We start from the raw sequence: 20,877 nt of genomic DNA on the forward strand, positions 1-20,877 counted from the left end.
AATTGGAAAGTAGCAAACACAGAAAAAAAAGCTCTTTGCCCTCTTTCCATTAGCTTAGAAGCAAGACATATATTTTTGATCACTTTGAAAATTATGTAATTGTCTAACCACTATGCTGTACATGTGAAACTAATATAAATAATATTGGATGTCAATGGTAATTGAAAAATAATTTTTTTTAACTTAAAAAAAATGGCCCTGGCCCTAGTTTGGTTTGGTTCAGTGGATAAAGCCTTGGCTGTGGACTTAAGGGTCCCAGGTTCAAGTCCAGTCAAGGACATATGCTTGGGTTTCAGGCTCAATCCCTACTAGGGAATGGGCAGGAGGCAGCTAATCAATGATTCTTATCATTGATGTTTCTATCTCTCTCTCCCTTCCTCTCTGAAATCAATAAAAATATATATAATTTTTAATGGCCTTGGATTGTTTTCTCAGTGGTTAGAGCTTCAGCCTATGCACCCAAGGGTCTAGGGTTCCATTTCCCATCATGGGCATGTACCTCGATTGCAGGCTCAATCCTCAGCCCCAGTTGGGGCACATGCAGGGGGCAACCCATCAATGTTTCCCTCTCACATCAATGTTTTTCTTTCTCTATCTTTCTCCCTCTCTCCCTTCCTCCCCCCGTCCTTCCACTCTATTTAAAAGCAATGGGAAGAACATTATCAGGTGAGGGTTAAAATAACAATAATAATAATTTTAAAAATAAAATAAAACCCTTAAAGTCAGTTGGGTACATGGCCAGTCAGCTACAGATTTTATATTCCCCAGCTTCCATTGAAATTGAGAAAAGTAACCATGTGACTAATTGTATGTGAGGAAAAATACTATGTACATCTTCTTTTTTTAAAATATATTTTTTATTGATTTCAGAGAAATGAGAGTGAGAGAGAGAGAGATAGAAACATCAATGAGAGAGAATCATTGATCATCTGCCTCTTGCACGCCCCCCTACTGGGGATCAAGCCCACAACCCAGGCATGTGTCCTTGACCAGAATTGAATCTGGGACCCTTCAGTCCACAGGCCAACACTATCCAGAGCCAAATTGGTATCCATTTTCTTAAAAGGGCAGAACATGTTCTTTACTTACTCATCTCTCCTTCTGGATGTCTAAAATGCAGATGTGCTGACAGAGACTAGAGTAGTCATCTTACACCATGGGATAGAAACCACATTGCTGAACATGGAAAAACAAACTAGAAAACTTGGTCCCTGACACTGGCATCACACTCTCAGCTCCAGACTGTACTGATATATGAGAAGAAATTAACTTCTACCTCGTTTAAACACTTGTTATGTTGGCTTTTGTTACATCAGTAAACTTATATTCTAACTAATCCAGTCATTAATAAGTTATAGTCAATTTTTATTATTTGTGGTAGTTATGTTCTGTAGTCACCACAAACTGAATTAGGGAATATTGAACCATTGCTCCTAGGGGAGATACAGGGCTAGCTTCCTGCAAGCCTCTAACTCAACATCCTATCTAATAAAAGAGAAACATGGTAATTAGCGTACGACCGCTACCCTTCCCATTGGCTAATCAGGGCGATATGCAAATTAACTGCCAGCCAATATGGCGGCCGGCAGCCAGGCAGCTTAAACTGAACATGAGGCTTGCTTGCTTCAGTGACGAAGGACTGCAACATTCTCCGCCTGCCGCTGCTGGCCTCTGAGCCTGCAATTTGAAACATTGTAACAAATATAGAAGCTAAACAAAACCCCAGAAACCCCGCTTTCAGCAGCCGGGATCTCAGAGCTGGAGTTGATACAGTGTTTCAAGATTATAGAACCCAAACAAACCAGATACCTGCTTTCAGCAGCAGAGGCCTCAGAGCTGGAGCCAGAGCTAAAGCTGGCCCAGAATAAAAAAAAGAAAGAAAGAAAGAAAGGAGAGGTTGGGAGCATCAGTCACCCGCCAGACTGAAAACAGCCCTCAGCCCCTCACCCAGACTGGCCAGGGACCCCAGTGGGGACCCCCACCCTGAAGGGTGTGTGACCAGCTGCAAACAGCCATCATCCCCTCATCCAGGCTGGCCAGGCACCCCAGTGGGGACCCCCACCCTGATCCAGGACACCCTTCAGGGCAAACCAGCCAGCCCCCACCCGTGCACCAGGCCTCATCCTATATAGTAAAAGGGTAATATGCCTCCCAGCACCAGGATCAGCGGAGCCATGAGACCTCCTGGCACTGGGATCAGCGTGACAGGGGGCAGCGCCCAAACCCTCTGATCGCCCTGCGGCTCTGTGTGTGACAGGGGGCGGGGCCACAACCTCCCTATCGGCCCTGCTCTGTTCGTGACAGGGGAAGGTGCCCCAACCCCCTGATCAGCCCTGCTCTGTGCCTGATAGGGGGGAGCTCCCCAACCCCCTGATCGCCCTGCGGCTCTGTGTGTGACAGGGTGTGGCGCCCCAACCCCCTGATCAGCCCTGCTCTCTGTGTGACAGGGTGCAGCGCCCCAACCCCCCCACCCCAAGGGCCCTACTCTGTGTGTGACGGAGTAGAGCCATAACCTCCCCATCGGCCCTGCCCTGAGTGTGAGAGTGGCGGCGCCCCAACCCCCTGATCGGCCCTGCTCTGTGGGTGATAGAGGGCGGCGCCCCACTCTGATCCGCCTTGCTGTGTGTGACAGGGGGCGGTGCCCCAACTCCCCTATCTGCCCTACTCTGTGAGTGACAGGGGGGAGCTCCTCAACCCCCTGATGGGCCCTGCTCTGTGCGTGACAGGGGAGAGCTCCCCAACCCCCTGATTGGCCCTGCTCTGTGCGTGACAGGGTACCGAGCCCCAACCCCCCTGATGGGCCCTGCTCTGTGCATGACAGGGGGCAGCGCCCCAACCCCCTGATCGGCCCTGCTCTGTGTGTGACAGGGGGTGGCGCCGCAACCTCCCCATCGACCCTGCCTTGAGTGTGACAGGGGGCGGTGCCCCAACCCCCCAATCGGCCCTACCCTGAGTGTCACTGAAGGTGGCATCGCAACCTCCTGATCCGCCTTGCTCTGTGCATGACAGGGGCCGGGGCCCCAACTCCCCAATCGGCCCTGCTCTGAGCCCGACCAGGGGCTGCACCTAGGGATTGGGCCTGCCCTCTGCCACCCAGGAGCAGGCCTAAGCCAGCAGGTCGTTATCTCCCAAGGGCTCCCAGACTGCGAGAGGGCACAGGCCGGGCTGAGGGACCCCTCACCCCCCCCCCCGAGTGCACAAATTTTGTGCACCGGGCCTCTAGTTTTCAATAAAATCTTGTCTTAAGTATGTTTCTGTCTAAAGAGACTTTATTTAATATGTGCTATTGATTTATTAATATTAAACTCACAGTCAACAGCACTATATCTCATGGCTGAGCAAAGCTTATCTAATACATTTATTTCCCCTATACAGCACATCATAGCCTTTTTGCACTTAGGAACACTAGATAATAACTTTATTTCAGCATTATGCTTGAGGGTCACATTAAACAGTTAAATCACCAAAAAGCCCAAAAATGTAAGACTATGGCACTAAATAGACCATGAAAAGGATGCTTGTTTACAGTGTGAGAGCCAAAGCAAGAAGGTAGAGAACCATGTGTGCTTCCAGACATTCAAATTCTTCATGGCTCTGCACATATCCATGAAAAGTCCAACAAGTGTTGATTTTGGGGTTATGAATAAATTTGAGTAAGTAAGCAAATTCATAAATATGAGATCCACTAAATATGAGGATGACTGTATTTAGGGACCTCACATGGCAAATCAAGTTATTCTAAAAGTCACTTCCTCGGTATACTGCCCAGCTTTTTGTGCCCAGAATATCCCACCCATTTTCCCGTTAAGATTGTCCCTTTTCTCCTGGATATGAAAATTTCACTTCAATAGCCACAGAACTGTTTGCCTATGTATTTGAAATTTGGTATAATGTTGAAGTCAATAAACTACCTCTTAGAAAAGAAAGATAAAGTAACAGAATGTTCCTCCAAATTTTTATTTATTTATCCTTATTATTGAAAGTATTACAGATGTCTTTAATGTTTGCCATTGTAATTATGTGTTTTGTTGTGGGTCTTTTTGGTTCATCTTCTTTGGGATCTCTGTGTTTCCTTGGCTTGTGTGACGTTTTTCTTCACCAGGTCAGGGAAGTTTTCTGTCATTATTTCTTCAAACAGGTTTTCTAGTCCTTGCTCAACTTTTTCTCCTTCTAGCACCCCTATTATGCAGATGTTGTTACATTTCTTGGTGTCCCAAAGCTCCCTTAAAGTCTCCTCTTGCTTTTTAATTTCTTTTTCCAATTGCTGCTCTGAATAGGTATTTTTTTTCCTACCTCGTCTTCTAATTCACTGATTTGATCCTCAGCTTCTTCTAGTCTACTGTCGAATACTTCCAGGATATTCTTTATTTCAGCTATGTCATTCTTCATTTCTGCTTGACTCTTATTCATTGTTTTAACCTCTTTTTTCATGTTGGTATAATTCTCATTAAGTTTCTTATAATGAGTTGCTTATAGTTTTCACTAAATTATTTGCGCACCCTTACAGCAATTACTTTGAATTCTTTATCTGAGAAATTGCTTGCCTCTATTTCATTTAGTTCCTTTTCTGGTGACTGCTCCTTTTATTTCATTCGGCAGTTCTTTCTTTGTCTTCCCATTTTAGCTGTCTGGTAGTCCAGAGTACTGCATGAGGCAGGCAAGGTCATGGGGTGGTTCCATGTGTTCAGAAGTGACTGGTTGCACCTGGTTGCAATGGTGGGTCCAATCTTCTGGTGATGTTTGATTAGGTTCCTGGTCACTGTGGCAGGTCCGTGCACCCAGAGGCATCAGGAAACGTCAACTGGGTAGTGTCAGGTGGCAGGGCCATTTGTACAGGGGTGCTGAGTCAGGCACAAGCAGTTGAGGTGGCAATTTCATGCATCTTAGGGCATTGGGTCATGGTAGCAGGGCCAGGCACACTATATCAAGGTGGTGGGGGCCAGCTGTCTAGGGGCACCGGGTTGGGCATGCTGGATAGGGCAGCAGGTCCCTATGTCCAGGTGGGCCAACTGTCAAGATGACAGGGTAGGCTGGACGCTGCTGGTGGAGTACTCCACTGGTGGAGGGGATAACTGGACACTGCTCTGCTGGTAAAGAGTGCCATTGGGCAATGCCCCATTAGTGGAGGAGGCTGGCTGGGCTAGGTGCTACTCTGCTAGTGGAGGATGCAGGCCAGGCACTGCTCTGCTGGTGAGGGGGAAGGCTAGGTGCTCCACTCACAAAGGAGGAGGACTGGGCAACCCACTCGCCAATATGGGGGGGTAGGTGGGGTACTGCTTGTCAAGGCAGCTGGGGGATCCGCCAAGGCACACCAAGCTTCTATGTCTGGTCTGTGTTCAGGGGGCTTTGGGTACCAGCATTGGGGCCAAAAGCATTTGTCTGTGGCCTAGGAGCGCTGGAGCAGGGCTGCTCCTCACAGCCTCCTTCCTGGAGGACCCTTTGGAGAGAAGCATGTGGAGAGAAGCACGTGGCCAAGCAGCACATGGCAGCCAGTAACTCCTCTGCCAGGAGCATCAGAACCGCACAACTCCCCCCACCTCCCACCCCCACGTCCCACACACAGAACACTCACACACAGGCACACTCTCACCTATTCACACTCTCACCCTCATTCCAGTCCTGACCTCCACCATGTTCTGAAGTAGATGTCCAAAATTTCTTTAAAGTTAGAAGACTCATAACAATTCAGTCACACCCAGAATAATGTATGATGTTAGAATATATATATTGCGTATTATTATAAATAATAATAATTATAATAATAATATAGTGATTTTTAATTCCTCATTGCTTAAGACAAAACTTTCGTTAGGACTGCTGGTAACATTATTATTACTTGCTGATGCAACGTAAGAAGCTGAAAATGTTTTAGAGCCAGCACCAATTAAGAGAAGATGGAATGTACAGTTCCTATTCCCAAAGTGTGCTTCCCAGCTCTCAGCATCACTATTTGAACTCTCTCTTAGACCTAAACAGAACTATTATCCATGAACATTACTCCTTTCACCCTGGCAAGTATGGCTCAGTAGGTTGGAGCACTGTTCTGTATACCAAAAGGTGGGTTTAATTACTGGTCAGGGTACATACCCAGGTTGTGGGTTCAATCCCCGATGGGAAGCAACCAATCAAAGTTACTCTCTTATATCTATGTTTCTCTCTCTCTAAAATCAGTTTTAAAAAAGAAAGAGTCCAGTTGGCATAGCTCAGTGGTTGAGCGTCAATCCATGAACCAGGAGGTCATGGTTCAATTCCCAGTCAGAGCACATGCCTGGGTTGCAGGCTCAATCCCTAGTATGGGGCATGCAGGAGGCAGCCAATCAATGATTCTCTCTCATCATTGATGTTTCTATCTCTCTCTCCCTCTCCCTTCCTCTCTGAAATCAGTAAAGATATATTAAAAAGAAAAAAAAAGATAAATTGGACTTCATCAAAATTAAAGAAAAAAAGAAAGAAAATTACTCCCTTCATTAACACTAAATAGTAGACTATACTGGAAATTAAAAATATTTTAGCTAATGTGATAATTCACTTGACTAAGATAATACTGAATCATTTCACAGTATATAATACAAAAGAAAATCTTAATTCTACCTTAGTAGAAAATCAATGGTTGACAATATATGAAAAATGACTTAAATTATAAGTATTAAGTAAATCCAAAAGGATGACATTAGTGCATTGGATAACAAACACAGCATAATGAGAACCGGGTTGCTAGGGACTAATCAAATTTCAAGTAGAACGACACTGTCCATCTATAATGCTATTGAAATTAAATTCAAACTCACCTACTGTGTCTACTCCTTTCCTGCCAGCACGACCAACCATCTGCTTATAAGTAAGAACATCTAGAGTTCGACCACTGAAAATAGGAGTCCGAATAATTACACGACGTGCAGGTAAATTCACCCCAGATGAAAGAGTAGAAGTTGCTGCCAAGACTCGAATCTGACCTTGACGGAAGGCTCCTTCAATGATATCCCTCTCCTCAAAAGTAAGACCTAAAAAAAGGAAGTTACAATAACATGCATAGATGGACCTCGAACAACACAGGAGTTACAGGCACAGACCTAACACACAGTGGAAAATCCATGTTTAACTTTTGACTCCCCCAAAATTCCTACTGCTGACTAAAAGTCTTACTAATAATATAAAGTCAATTAACACATATTTTGCATGTTACATGTTTTTTATACTGTATTATTACAGCAAAGTAAGTTAAAAAAAGAAAATGTTAAGAAAATCATAAGGAAGAGAAATACTTTTATAGTACTCTACTATATTGATACCATAAGTTTACATCATCTGTTTACAAGATGAATTGTCTGTCAGCCCTATATCAATATTGTCTCATGATACAAAACACTGTAGATAGTATATGTATTAGTAACACTAGACATCAAATATGAAAGATGTGCCCAGCCAGCATGGCTCAGTGGTTGAGCAACCTATGAACCAGGAGGTCACATGCTTGGGTTGCAGTGTGGAGTGTGAAGGAGGCAAGTTGATCAATGTTTCTCTCATCATTGTTGTTTCTATCTCCCTTTCCCTCTCCCTTCCTCTCTGAAATCAATAAAAATATATTTTAAAAAAAGAAAGATGTAAGCCTGGCCTGTGTAGCTCAGTGGTTGAACATCAAACCATGCACCAAGAGGTTACTGGTTCAATTCCCAGTCAAGGCACATGTCTGGGTTGCAAGCCGGAGGCAAGCTGATCGATATTTCTCTCTCATCAATGTTTCTATCTCTGCCTTCACTTCCTCTCTCTCTAAAAATCAATAAAAACATATTTTTTAAAAAATGAAAGATGTGAAAAAGAAACTCATTTATTTACAGATAACAATTCATGCTCTGATAATAAAGCAGCAGCAATACAATTGTTTGGTGGCAGTCTATGATTATACTAGATAGTCTAGTCTGCACACTAATAAATGAACCGTTACAAGATTTTTATGGCATATAGTAACAGACATATTCATAAGACAGTAGAAACACTGTTATAGTTTTTTTAAACTGATTACCTATGATAATAGCCTGATACACATTAGCATATTATACAGGAATGTAATTTTTAAAGCAGTTATAAAACAGTAAGAAAACAAACACATTCTTAATTTTACATTTTATGTCATTCACCTTATGCCTATGTAAGGACAGGCTACCATTTTAATACAAGTCTTGCTCATGATGAATAATTAGGCAATGAAGATGACCCAAAAATGTCTCATACAGTTCCTGCCACACAGTTATTATATTTTCACATGAAGACACTCACACACATGCATAACAGATAAGTTTATTCAATGTAGGGCATGATAGTTATTTACTACTCATTAAGTGGAAGTGGATCATCATAAAAGTTTTCAATCTCATCATCTTCACACTGAGTAAGCTGAGGAGGGGGAGGCGGCGGAGGGGTTGGTCTTGCTGCCTCAGGGGTGGCAGAGGCAGAAGAGGTAGAGGAGGTGAAAGGGAAGGCAGAAGAGGCAGGCACACTCAGAATAACTTTACAGAAATACATTATAATTTCTGACTTTTTTGCTTTTCATTTCTCTAAAAATGTGTCTCTATGGTACCAAGCCTTCCAGTGTCTGCTTTAGTTTCAGTGCCCACACCACAGAAGGGCCCATGCTGTAAAAGAAGTCAAAGCAGTCTTAATAACTGGAACCCTTCTGCCAGGTGTCTAATGGCAGTTTGTTTCCTGGCACTGCTTCTTTATGTCTTCTTCATCTTCTGGCATTGATTCGGAAGCACTCATCTCCATCAAGTTATCTTCTTCAAGATATGTATCTTGAAACTCTTCACTACTCCCCCCCCCCCTTTTGCCACATTCACAATCTCTCTCATGGTTTCTTTGATTGGATCTGTCATAAATCCTGTGGAGTCATGCACAACATCTGGACACAGTTTTCTCCAGCAGGAATTTATTGTGTTCAGGTTAGATGGCTTTCACAAATTTCTCTGTAACAATAGCATCCTTAGTGGTGTGATCCTTCTAGACTTTCATGATGTTCTATCAGAGTTCTCTTCTATAGTGTTGACAGTTTTCTCCATAGAGTACCATGTGCAATGAGCCTCATAGATCCTTACTATCCCTTGATCAGTAAGTTGAATTAGAAGTGTTGTGTTTGGGGGGCAAGTAGACCACAACAACCCATTCAGTGCTGAACTCATGAGTTTCTGGCTGGCCAGGGACTTTGTCTAATATCATAAGAATTTGATATGCTCCCAGGGGCCTATCTAAAATATTGCACAGGGTAGTAAAAAATTTCCATCCTGCTCCTATAATTTAGAAACCATCCTTAGTATCAAAAGATAGGGTGAGAGGAGCTGGGAGCTAGGTCCTCTATGCCAACACAAATCAAAAGCTGAACAGAAGGGAAAAGAATGAACAGAACCATAGCAAGCAGCTCACATGCCAGTGATGTGCAGGAAGGGGAGGGGTGAGCAGGCTGTAGCACTGGGAGAGAACTGAGGGTGAGGTACGGGCCACAGCCTGAGCTGCTCATCTATTCAGGGTGGGGAGAGGGAGGCCACAGAGGTTGAGGGTCCAGGCCCAAGCTCCCTACTCCACAGTTGGCACAGGTTCTCCCTGGTTGGCAGCTACTGTGCTAGGCAGTCCTCTAAAGACTCATAAGGGTAGGTGCAAAGGTAGCATTACTGGGGCTGGGCTGGGGACCAGATTCTAGCACCACACTCTGAGCCAAGTAAGTTCCTGGGGATGAGGCTAGAGTCCTGTGTGCTCTGGTTCCTAGGCCCCCAATTTCTCTGCTAGGGTTGTGGTGAGCCCAGTATTTGCACCTCTCTTGGCCATGCATGGACACACCATATACTAGTACATGGAGCCAGGCAACACTCAGAGAAGCCCTCCATGGCAGGTGGACGGGATGGCGGGGCAATAGATACCGCCATCCTGGGGCATACGGACCCTCCCCAGCATTGTCTAGACCAGGGGTCTTCAAACTACGGCCCGCGGGCCACATGCAAATATAAATATTGTATTTGTTCCCGTTTTGTTTTTTTACTTCAAAATAAGATATGTGCAGTGTGCATAGGAATTTGTTCATAGTTTTTCTTTAAACTATAGTCCAGCCCTCCAACGGTCTGAGGGACAGTGAACTGGCCCCCTGTTTAAAAAGTTTGAGGACCCCTGGTCTAGACCTTGTGCACCTGAGGGGAAAGCTCATCCTCAGAGCCCTCCTCAGGCACGGGCTCTGAGTGCCTTGATGCTGACTGTCCATCTTCAGTCCACTCGCCAAGGGGCAGCCGAGAGAAGTGAGAGAGAGCCCGGGCACTGTGCCAGGATCTGTGATGTCCCCATAGCGCCTCTGGAAGCCCCCTTGCAGGGCAGTGGTCTCAGATGCTCCAGGCCGGGATGCAGCAGCACAGGGATAGCTGGCAGAGAGGGAGATAGGTTGGGGGTGCCGGGCACCCTCTCCTCCCTCTTCAGGGGCACTCATCCCACTGTCATCACTCTCCTGGCGGTGCCACACATTCCTCTCAGGTTCGGCCTGGGCCTGCTGCTTGTGGAGCTGGTGCATGTAGAGGGCATGCAGGCTCATTTCAGTGGATGTATATTCTGACAGCACCAGGCTCTGCAGCTGTCCTTCCCACACACTGCTCCAAGAGCTGGCTATCCCGGCATGATACTGGGCCTGTCATGGTACTAGGAGCCCAGCCTGTGGAAACCTGACCAGGTTGCAGAGGGAAGGAGCACAGGGCAGAGGCGACTTCAGTCCTGTGCCTGGAACCCTGCAGGTCTCTGGGAAGAGAAGGACCATGGCAAGATGAGCCAGCTAACCACATTTGCAATAAGGCTCAATGGCTCAGACTCAGATTGTAAGGACTGAATGGACATAAAGAGAGCATTTTCATGGAGTAGACCCCCTTGGGCAAGGCCAGCAGCTACTCCATCCTGCTGAACCTGCTCCTTGAGGAAACTCAAGAAGGCCGTGCTCTCACGTGGTGGCTGCCAGCTAGGTTGGTGATGGCAAAGTGCATGTGTGACAACTCTTGCCCGCCCTCAGTTTGCTGGTATACTGAGGCCTCGGTCTGACCAGTGGATAGCCACTGGGGATGCCCATACTGGCAAATATCCATCTGGACAAAGGAGCAGGTATCTCCAACATCAACGACCTCCACAGTGAAATTGCAGAAGTCTATAATTTCCAGGGCCCGTGGATGCAGTCAGAAGATGAGGGTGAGGGGTGTGATAACGGGGCTCAGTAACTCCTCCAAGATGAACACTGCCATGTACTGGAAGAGCTGGGCAAACTCGTTCCAGGTCTGTGCGCGGTGGGTGTTACCCCACCAGTTGTCAGGCATGTAGTGGATGTGAGCAAGGATCAGGCGGAGCAGCTGCTCAGGGCAGAACACCATGTGCGGGTCCAGGATAAAAGAGCTGCACACCGTCACAGTGACCCCCAGGAGTGTGACGGTGGTGAGGCCGTGTTCCACAGCTAACACATCTTCGCCGTAGATGGGGAGGGCAATAAGCACAGCCAGGATGGAGCCAGCAAAGAAGGTGCATCGTTGGCCAGCAATGTCAGCAGAGATGTCAAGCAATTCATGTACTTGGAGGCTGGCTTGTAGCCACGGTTCGGATGGGACTGCAGCTCATGCTCCAGCTCGTTGAAGTGGCAGAGGTAGCAGTGTCCAAAGAGTGACCAGCAACGTGCTCCCAGGGCCCCAGACTCCTGCTTCGGCACCTCAGCAGAGCTGAAGAAGGCATAGAGCATCTGCCAGATGAGGATGAGGGGGCACAGCAGGAAGTTGGCGATGCCAATCCACAGGATGCGGTTGCTGAGGCGCTGGGCCAACTCTAGCCGTTGCCCCCCACGTTTGTACTCAGCCTTGAGGCTGCACTCATTGAGAAACAGAGAGCCAGGTCCACAGAAGAGGATCAGCTCAAAGTTGTACTTGAGGCTACAGGTGAAGAAGACAACCTCCCCCAGGCCAGGCAGGCGGAAATGCAGGGGCAGGGGAGATTTGTTAACCACTGGCATATAGAATTGCCATAAAATTTAAAATAATATATACGCGAAAGCCACGAGATCACTTTTTAACTGCAAAATCCAATTTACTACAGAGACAATCTATTCACAAGGAAATGATTAGTGCCACGGGCATTTTTTAAAAATATATTTTTATTGACTTCAGAGAGGAAGGGAGAGGGAGAGAGAGATGAAACATCAATGATGAGAAAGAATCATTGATTGGCTGCCTCCTGCATGCCCCCCAAATTGGGGATTGAACCCGAAACCTGGGCATGTGCCCTTGACTGTAATAGAACCCAGACCCTTCAGTCTGCAGGCCAAGGCTCGATCCACTGAGCCAAACTGGCTAGGATGTGTCAACGGTCATTTTAAGTGCTCCTCACAACACTTGCACAATAGCAACAGGAGGTGGTTATGAAATTATTACATTAGTACACTATGTACTACAGTTAAGTTTATGCAGTTCTGATTTAATATTTTATCTTTACATTTGTTTACATTTCTCTCCACTGCAAATGGATTCACGTATGGTCTGAAAGTGTTTCTGTGTGTTAAGTTTTAATAAATTTTAACTTTTTACAATAGATCTGTGTATATTTTATGGTAGTAAATGGACTAATACTATTATTCTATGGTATTAAAATATACTATATCTAAATATATTTCATGCATTCATGACATACCTGTTTCATATTTTTTGATGCGTGTATTTCTATGCTATGCAGCTCATCTATGAGTTTTTTCAAATTGTTGCAAATTTCCAAAAAAATTTCCAATATATTTACTGAGAAAAATTTGCATGTAAGTGAACATATGCCGTTCAAACCCGTGTTTTTCAAGAATCAACTGTGTATATATATGTGTGCAATGTGTGTGTATATATATTTAAAAATTTATTTATATATAGCATGATAAACTAAAAAGGTTAAATTCCTAATCTTCGAAACTATATATTCTTTTTTTTAAAAATATGTTTTAGCTCAACCGCAGAGCCACACCACCTGGGCAGAAACTATATATTCTTAATCATATCCTTAGCACATATAGTCATGGAAAGATCACTTCCTGAAAGAAATTATTTAATTCAGTGACTATCATAATCTTTGCAATTTTGACAACCTATGTAGTTAATTTTCAAACACTCTAGCCCTCTCAACACACAATATGACAATTTCTAAAATTGATTTTATTTTGATACATGTGTATGAATACTTCCATACTCCTTGAGATAAAAGAAGATACTCAGAGTGGCATAAAATTAAGGTAGCAAGTACAGTAGTCTCCCCTTATCTGAGGTCTTGCTTTCTACGGTTTCAATTGTCTGCAGTCAACTGTGCTCTGAAAATATTAAATGAAAAATTTCAGAAATAAACAATTCCCACATTTTAAATTGCAAGCTACTCCGAGTAGCATGATGAAATCTCACACCGTCTCCCTCCGCCTGCCTGGGATGTGAATCATCCCTTTGTCCAGTGTATCCACACTACATACACTACCTGCCCGTTAGCCACTTAGTGGCCATTTGGTTATCAGATTGACTCTCGGTGTTGCAGTGCTTGTGTTCAAGTAACCCTTATTTTACTTGATAATGACCCCAAAGCACAAATGTGGTAATGGTAATTTATATATGCCAAAGAGAAGCCATAAAATGCTTCCTGTAAGTGAAAAAGTGAAAGTTCTGCCCTAATAAGGAAAAAAACTGTACAGCCATGCGCTCCATAATGACATTTCAGTTCAATGATGGACCACACATACGATGGTGGTCCCATCTATAATAATAAAAGTGTAATATGCTAATTAGACCGGACGGCTGAATGACCTTCCAGATGACATTCCAGACAAAGCCGGGGCTGCAAGCCAAGGCTGAGAGGGCCGAGCCCCTTGCACAAATTTTGTGCATTAGGCCTCTAGTAAGATTATAATGGAACTGAAAAATTCCTATCACCTAGTGATGTCATAGTACAACACATTACTCATGTGTTTATACTAAGTGTAAACACTCCTACTGCGCTGCCAGTCATATACAATTATGTACAGTACATAATACTTGATAATGATAATAAATGATCATGTTACTGGTTTATGTACTTACTATACTATGCTTTTTAATATTATTTTTTTAAATTAAATCTTTATTGTTCAGATTATTACATTTGTTCCTCTTTTTTCCCCCCATAACTCCCCTCCTCCCAGTTCCCACCCCCCCCTCACTCTCCACCCACTGTCCTCATCCATAGGTGCACGATTTTTGTCCAGTCTCTTCCCACATCTCCCACACCCCTTTCCCCCCAAGAATAGTCAGTCCATTCCCTTTCTATGTCCCTAATTCTATTATAATCACCAGTTCATTCTGTTCATCAGATTATTTATTCACTTGAATCTTAGATTCACTTGTTGATAGATGCATATTTGTTGTTCATAATTTGTATCTTTACCTTTTTCTTCTTCTTCCTCTTCTTAAAGGATACCTTTCAGCATTTCATATAATACTGGTTAGGTGGTGATGAACTCCTTTAGCTTTTCCTTATCTGTGAAGCTCTTTATCTGACCTTCAATTCTGAATGATAGCTTTGCTGGATAAAGTAATCTTGGTTGTAGGTTCTTGCTATTCATCACTTTGAATATTTCTTGCCACTCCTTTCTGGCTTGAAAAGTTTCTGTTGAGAAATCAGCTGACAGTCGTATGGGTATTCCCTTGTAGGTAACTGAGTTTCTTTCTCTTGCTGCTTTTAAGATTCTCTATTTGTCTTTTGCTCTTGGCATTTTAATTATGATATGTCTTGGTGTGGTCCTCTTTGGATTCCTTTTGTTTGGGGTTCTCTGCGCTTCCTGGACTTGGAAGTCTATTTCTTTCACCAGGTAGGGGAAGTTTTCTGTCATTATTTCTTCAAATAGGTTTTCAATATCTTGCTCTCTCTCATCTTCTGGCACCCCTATAATTCAGATGTTGGTATGCTTGAAGCTGTCCCAGAGGCTCCTTACACTATCTTCGTATTTTTGGATTCTTTTTTCATTTTGCTTTTCCGGTTGGATGTTTTTTGTTTCTTCGCATTTCAAATCTTTGACTTGATTCTTGCGATTCTCTGGTCTGCTGTTGGGAGTCTGTATAATATTCTTTATTTCAGTCAGTGTATGCTTAATTTCTAGTTGGTCCTTTATCACAACATCGAGGGTCTCATTAGAAATTTTGAGGATCTCACTATATTTATCGGCGGTCTCACCAGTCTTTTCGAGGCCTTACTAAGTTTATCGGCAGCTTCTAGACAGTTCTTGAGAGACCTTAAAAGTGTGGTTTTGAACTCTATATCCTCCATTTCTGTCAGTTGTGTCCTGTTTCTTTGTCTCCACATTTTTTATGCTTTCTTGGTGCACCCCCTTGTGGTCTTTGTGTGCAGTCTTGTTGTAGTTAAGCCTTGATTGTTGTAGGTAATACTGGAGGGGATTTGACCTCCAGGCCAACTGGCTGTGAGAATCAGCTGTGTCTGCAGTGGGAGAACTTCTGTCCTCTAGGGAGGTGCTAATCTAGCCTTTGCCTAAGGCTATCCTGCAAATGCCTCTGTGCAAGGCTTGGGCAGGGCGGGTCCAAGGGGATCAACAGGGCAGGCGGAGCGAGCAGTTATGGCTGCTCTCAGAGTCCCAGCAACGGCTGCAAACCTCGGAGAGAAAGCTGCCCTCGAGTTCGGACCAATGCCAGACAGTCCCGCTTCTCCCGTTTGAGTCTGAGTCCCCAGAGACTCGCCCGGAACTGGAGCTCAGAGCCTGAGACTCCCTCCGGACTGAAACAGACAACCGCGCCCCCAGTCGCCAGCCCTATCCACACACACCTCCGCACCTTTGTATTTTCCGCACTGCGCCTCCTCTGAGTCTTGGTATGCTTTTCTCTTTCCTTCTAGTTGTAGAATCGGTAATAATCTATTTTAGAATATGCTTTCTATTTATAAAAAAATAGTTTACTGTTAAACAGTATGCCAAGTTACTCCAACAGCAGCCTCATAATCTTGTGTTTACTGCATCTCTTGATTGCATCATTTTATCTTGTGCTTGATTTAATCTCATGTTATTTTATAGATTCAGTGTAGCCCAAGTGTAAAGTGTTTATAAGTCTACAGAAGTGTGTGAAACTACAAGTGCCTTCACAGTCACTCATCACTTACTCACTGACTCACCCAGTCCTGCAAGCTCCATTCATGGTAATAGTGTACCATTTTTTATCTTTATAGCATATTTTTACTGTACCTTTTCTATGTTTAGATATGTTTAGATACAAATACTTAGCACTATATTACAACTGCCTAGAATGCTCAGTACAGTAACATGTTGGATATATAGCCTAAAAACAACAGGCTATACCATATATCCTAGGTATAGAGTAGACTATATCATCTAGGTTTGTGTAAGTGCACTTTATGATGTTTGCACAACAACAAAATTACCTAATGACACTTTTCTCAGACTATGTCATTAAGCAGTGCAGAAATGTATGCTGAAGTTGCTAACATTTATGGTAAGAATGAATCTTCTATCCGTGAAACTGTACAGGAAAAAGCAATGTGTGCTAGTTTTGCTGTCACATCTCAAATTGCAAAAGTTAAGGACATAGTGTGTGATAAGTGCTTAGTTAAGCTGGAAAAGGCATTATATTTGTTGGTGGAAGACAAGAACAGAAAACATGCTCTGATTGAGGGCAATATGTTGCATCTGAAAACAATCTGTATGAAGACGTTAGCAAGGGATCCCTGAAACAAGGGACACCAAGACATTTACTGCAAGTTAGGTTTACTATACAGATAAGTAAACCTATTTGTTTTACTCTTACTTAATCTTAATCATACAATTTATTAAAATTAAATCTAAGAGTATTTAGTGTGGTTAATAAGAAATCAAAGCATGTTAATATAAAAATGAAGAAACTGTGAGCATTTTTGAAGGGGGCTTCTTAACAGATTATAAATATGGATACCTGCATGATGAAATGCTACTCCCCATGGTACAGTTTTTTGTAATATAGAGTCCAGTCCTGAAGGCGAATGTTTTAGCTGATCAATCACTTCTAGGAGGCCCTTTTGTTCCAGTATCACTGGTGAAAGTTCAGGTGATTTTAGCAATCCTGTCACAAAAAAACATTATCAACACTGTTCACCTCTGTCTGGGCTTCTTTGAGTGCTATCTGCGTAAGTCATTACAGAGCTAAACACAGGGGCAATGGTTCTGAAACTACTACATATAATAATTACCTTGACACCTTTTAAAAATCCTGATGACTGGCTCTCACCCCTGGACATTATGATTAATCATGTACAACCTAGACATGAGGAATTTTAAAATGTCCCCAGGTGATTCTAGAGTTCACCAAGGTTTAGAAAACACTGTATTACAGTGGGATCAGGCCCACAGGAGGGGACCAAAGGAACCAGCTGAAGGAAGGAGATGATTATAGAGAACGACTACCACACACACCCTAAAAATCAAAGTCCTTGCTCAAAGTGTGACCCACCAACCAGTGGTGTCAGAATCACTTAGAAGCCTAATTCTATGTGACAATTTTTTCTGGCCTCGTTGGTACCAATGAGATAATTAATCACATTACCTTCTGTTGTTGCCTCTGTGTAAACTTTTCTGCAGTAAAACCTTAACTTTCTGCAGAAACTGTTTTCTTACAGAATTTCCCAGAGTTTTGGATTTCTGAAGTAGTAAAACTTCTCATAAAATATATTCTTACTTTTTAACTTTTAAGATTACCTTTTCTTAAAATGTTGAGGACCCACAAAGAGTTGCCAAGATTTTATTATGCTGACAATTAAAATTTTTTAAAATTATCATTGATCAATATTTTTATTTCAAAAGTCACTTCAACATTTTAAAGTATTACTAGGGATAATTTCAGGATTTAAACTTTAGCTTTATGAAAAATGTGCAGCCTGTCTTTACTTTTCTGGGGTTTCATCAAGTCTAAGGCTCTAGTCCAGTGGTTCTCAACCTTCCTAATGCTGCAACCCTTTAATACAGTTCCTCATGTTGTGGTGATCCCCAATTTCATTGTTACAAATTGAACATAATTAAAGCATAGTGTTTAATCACAAAAACAATATGTAATTATATATCTGTTTTCCAATGGTCTTAGGCAACCCCTGTGAAAGGGTCATTCGACCCCCAAAGGGGTCGCGACCCACAGGCTGAGAACTGCTGCTCTAGTCCAAGCACTAGGATTTGGGAATCACTGCTATAAATCAAAATAAAAGAACCTCAAGCAAAGAAAATAAAAATTTCTCTGGTTATTAAGGAATATAAATCACCATGGTACAACATAAGGAATATAAGTTGGCAGAGTACATAAAGTATCAATTAAGAGAGAACTAGAAAAGACAACAGAATGTTGGACCAGAGCCTATCTACACTAATAAAAGAGAAGCATGGTAATTGGGGTACGACTGCTACCCTTTTCATTGGCTAATCAGCGAGATATGCAAATTAACTGTCAGCCAAGATGGCGGCCGGCAGCCAGGCAGCTTGAAACTAACATGAGGCTTGCTTGCTTCAGTGACGGAGGATCGTTGGAGGAAACCAATATTCCCCGCCTGCGGCTGCAGGCCTCTGAGCAGGCAGTTTAAGAAACATTGTAACAAATACCACCGGACTTCAGCCAGCAGATTCACAACATTGTAAGCAAAGGCCAGAAACCTACTTTCAGCCGCAGAGGCCTATGAGCTGGAGCCAAGCCTCAAGGTAAAGCTGGCCCAGAATAAAAAAAAAAAAGAAAAAAAGGAGCGGTTGGGAATTTCAGTCACTCTCAGCCTGAAAACAGCCCTCAGCCCCTCACCCAGACTGGCCAGGCACCCCAGTGGGGACCCCCACCCTGATCCAGGACACCCTTCAGGGCAAACCAGCCGGCCCCACCCATGCACCAGGCCTCTACCCTATATAGTAAAAGGGTAATATGCCTCCCGGCACCAGGATCAGCGTGACAGGGGGCAGCGCCCAAACCCCCTGATCGCCCTGCTGCTGTGTGTGTGACAGGGGGTGGGGCCCCAATCCCCTGAGCAGCCCTGCTCTGTGCCTGATAGGGGGGAGCTCCCCAACCCCCCCCCCCCACGGGCCCTGCTCTGTATGTGAGAGTGGCGGCGCCCCAAGCCCCTGATCCGCCCTGCTCTGTGTGTGACGGGGGCAGCGCCCCAACCCCCTGATTGGCCCTGCTCTGTGCGTGACAGGGGGTGGCGCGGCAACCTCCCCATCGACCCTGCCTTGAGTGTGACAGGGGGCGGTGCCCCAACCCCTCAATTGGCCCTACCCTGAGCTTGACTGAGGGTGGCATCACAACCTCCCAATCTGCCCTGCTCTGTGCATGACGGGGCGGCGCCCCAACTCCCCAATCAGCCCTGCTCTGAGCCCGACCAGGGGCTGCACCTAGGGATTGGGCCTGCCCTCTGCCACCCAGGAGCAGGCCTAAGCCAGCAGGTCGTTATCTCCCGAGGGGTCCCAGACTGCGAGAGGGCACAGGCCGGGCTGAGGGGCCCCCCCTCCCCCCCAAGTGCACAAATTTTTGTGCACCGGGCCTCTAGTCCAATATAAACTTCAGGCGAAGTTTACTCATTGGAACTTAGCTTGAGATATCTATCACTTATCCTCATGATGCCACTGGCGTAATGAAGTCATAAAATATTCTAATATCCTATGACTAGAATTGGTCTCTCTCATTCTTACAGTTATCTTGGACCTCAAGGGACCATAGGGCAGTAAAATAAAAAATATATACTAGTGGTTATAGCAATATACTCAGTAATAAAAAGAGAAATAAACTGATAAATGTAACAATCTAGATAAATCTTAAAAATATCTTGCTGACTGAAAGAAGTCAGACACAAAAAAGACACATACATACTATACAACTTCATTTATATGAAACTGGGGGCCTGCCCGGATCGGGGGTGGAGCCAGCCAAGGGGAGGGGCCGTGGGCGGTTGGCCAGCTGGCCCCACCCCTGGTTGAACAAACAATTTGCACACTAGCCTTTTATTATATAGGATTATATAGGATTCTTACAAAAGGCATAACTAGTATAGAAAAACAGAAAGCAGATCAGTGGTTGCCTGGGGCTGGTGATATAGGGAAATAATAAAAAAGCAAAAAAAAATATTTAGGGTGATAAAAATGTTCTATATGTTGATTATAGTGGGTGTTAAACAGGTACATATATGTGTTAACATTGATTAAATTATACACTTCAGCCCAGCCAGCACGGCTCAGTGATTCAATTAGTAACTTACCTTCAGCTTGGTGGTGTAGATTGTAAAACTCATGGGCAATGTTGTCTGCCACCTTCTCACACCATTTCTTTGATGGACAGAAAAGTAATACTGAATGGTTTTCACGAATGGTCTCATAACATAAACTAACAACATGGTCCTCATCTCCCTAAGAAAAGAAAGAAATAGCCACTCTAGTGGTACTTTCAAAACATTTTCATATCAATTTAAAGTCACTCATTTTGCTTCATGGGGAACTGTTTTCTACTCAAAGGCATAATAAAAATCAGTTACAAAGTCAATAACAAAACAAGAAGAAAAAAAGAAACAAACCTTATGATACAAGGTGAGAAGGAAATAGTTTCTATTCACTTAGCTAATAGTTATTGACCTCCAACCCTCAGACAATGAGGATATAATGGTGAGCAAGAGAAAGTCAAAGTCCTATCTTCAAGGGGTTTAGGTTTCACTGGGGAAACATTAAAGTACTAAACAAATAAATGTAAAATACACTCATAAAATGTACTATAAAAGTGTTTTATTGTGTTTTGAGGCCTCATATTTGACATAAATTTGACAGATCTAAAAGAAAGGTTTCCCTGAGAAAATGATGATTGAGCTGAGATGTGAAGGAGGGGAGGC

At 43.8% G+C, this 20,877-nt stretch overlaps 1 protein-coding gene and 1 pseudogene across 8 annotated transcripts in view; both read right to left on the reverse strand.

The window, feature by feature from the left end:
• The window catches only part of POLQ (DNA polymerase theta), a 102,686-nt gene that overhangs the window by 69,511 nt on the left and 12,298 nt on the right, over nucleotides 1-20,877 (reverse strand). For 7 of the 8 annotated variants that reach the window (XR_004974189.1, XM_036350930.1, XM_036350929.1 and 4 more), the window contains 3 exons: nucleotides 20,257-20,404; nucleotides 16,956-17,102; nucleotides 6,789-7,001 (listed from right to left, as the gene is read on the reverse strand). Coding sequence is in view for 7 of the 8 variants with exons in the window: in XM_036350930.1 (XP_036206823.1) it covers nucleotides 6,789-7,001; nucleotides 16,956-17,102; nucleotides 20,257-20,404 (508 nt within the window). In the remaining variant the exon portion in view is untranslated. Of the gene's footprint in view, nucleotides 1-6,788; nucleotides 7,002-16,955; nucleotides 17,103-20,256; nucleotides 20,405-20,877 lie in introns of those variants that run through there. The other variant, XM_036350935.1, reaches the window with a different exon arrangement.
• LOC118677587 lies at nucleotides 10,056-12,004 on the reverse strand (annotated as a pseudogene).

Source organism: Myotis myotis, unplaced genomic scaffold, assembly GCF_014108235.1.
Source record: "Myotis myotis isolate mMyoMyo1 unplaced genomic scaffold, mMyoMyo1.p scaffold_m19_p_2, whole genome shotgun sequence".
In the NCBI taxonomy this organism is placed as follows: domain Eukaryota; kingdom Metazoa; phylum Chordata; class Mammalia; order Chiroptera; family Vespertilionidae; genus Myotis; species Myotis myotis.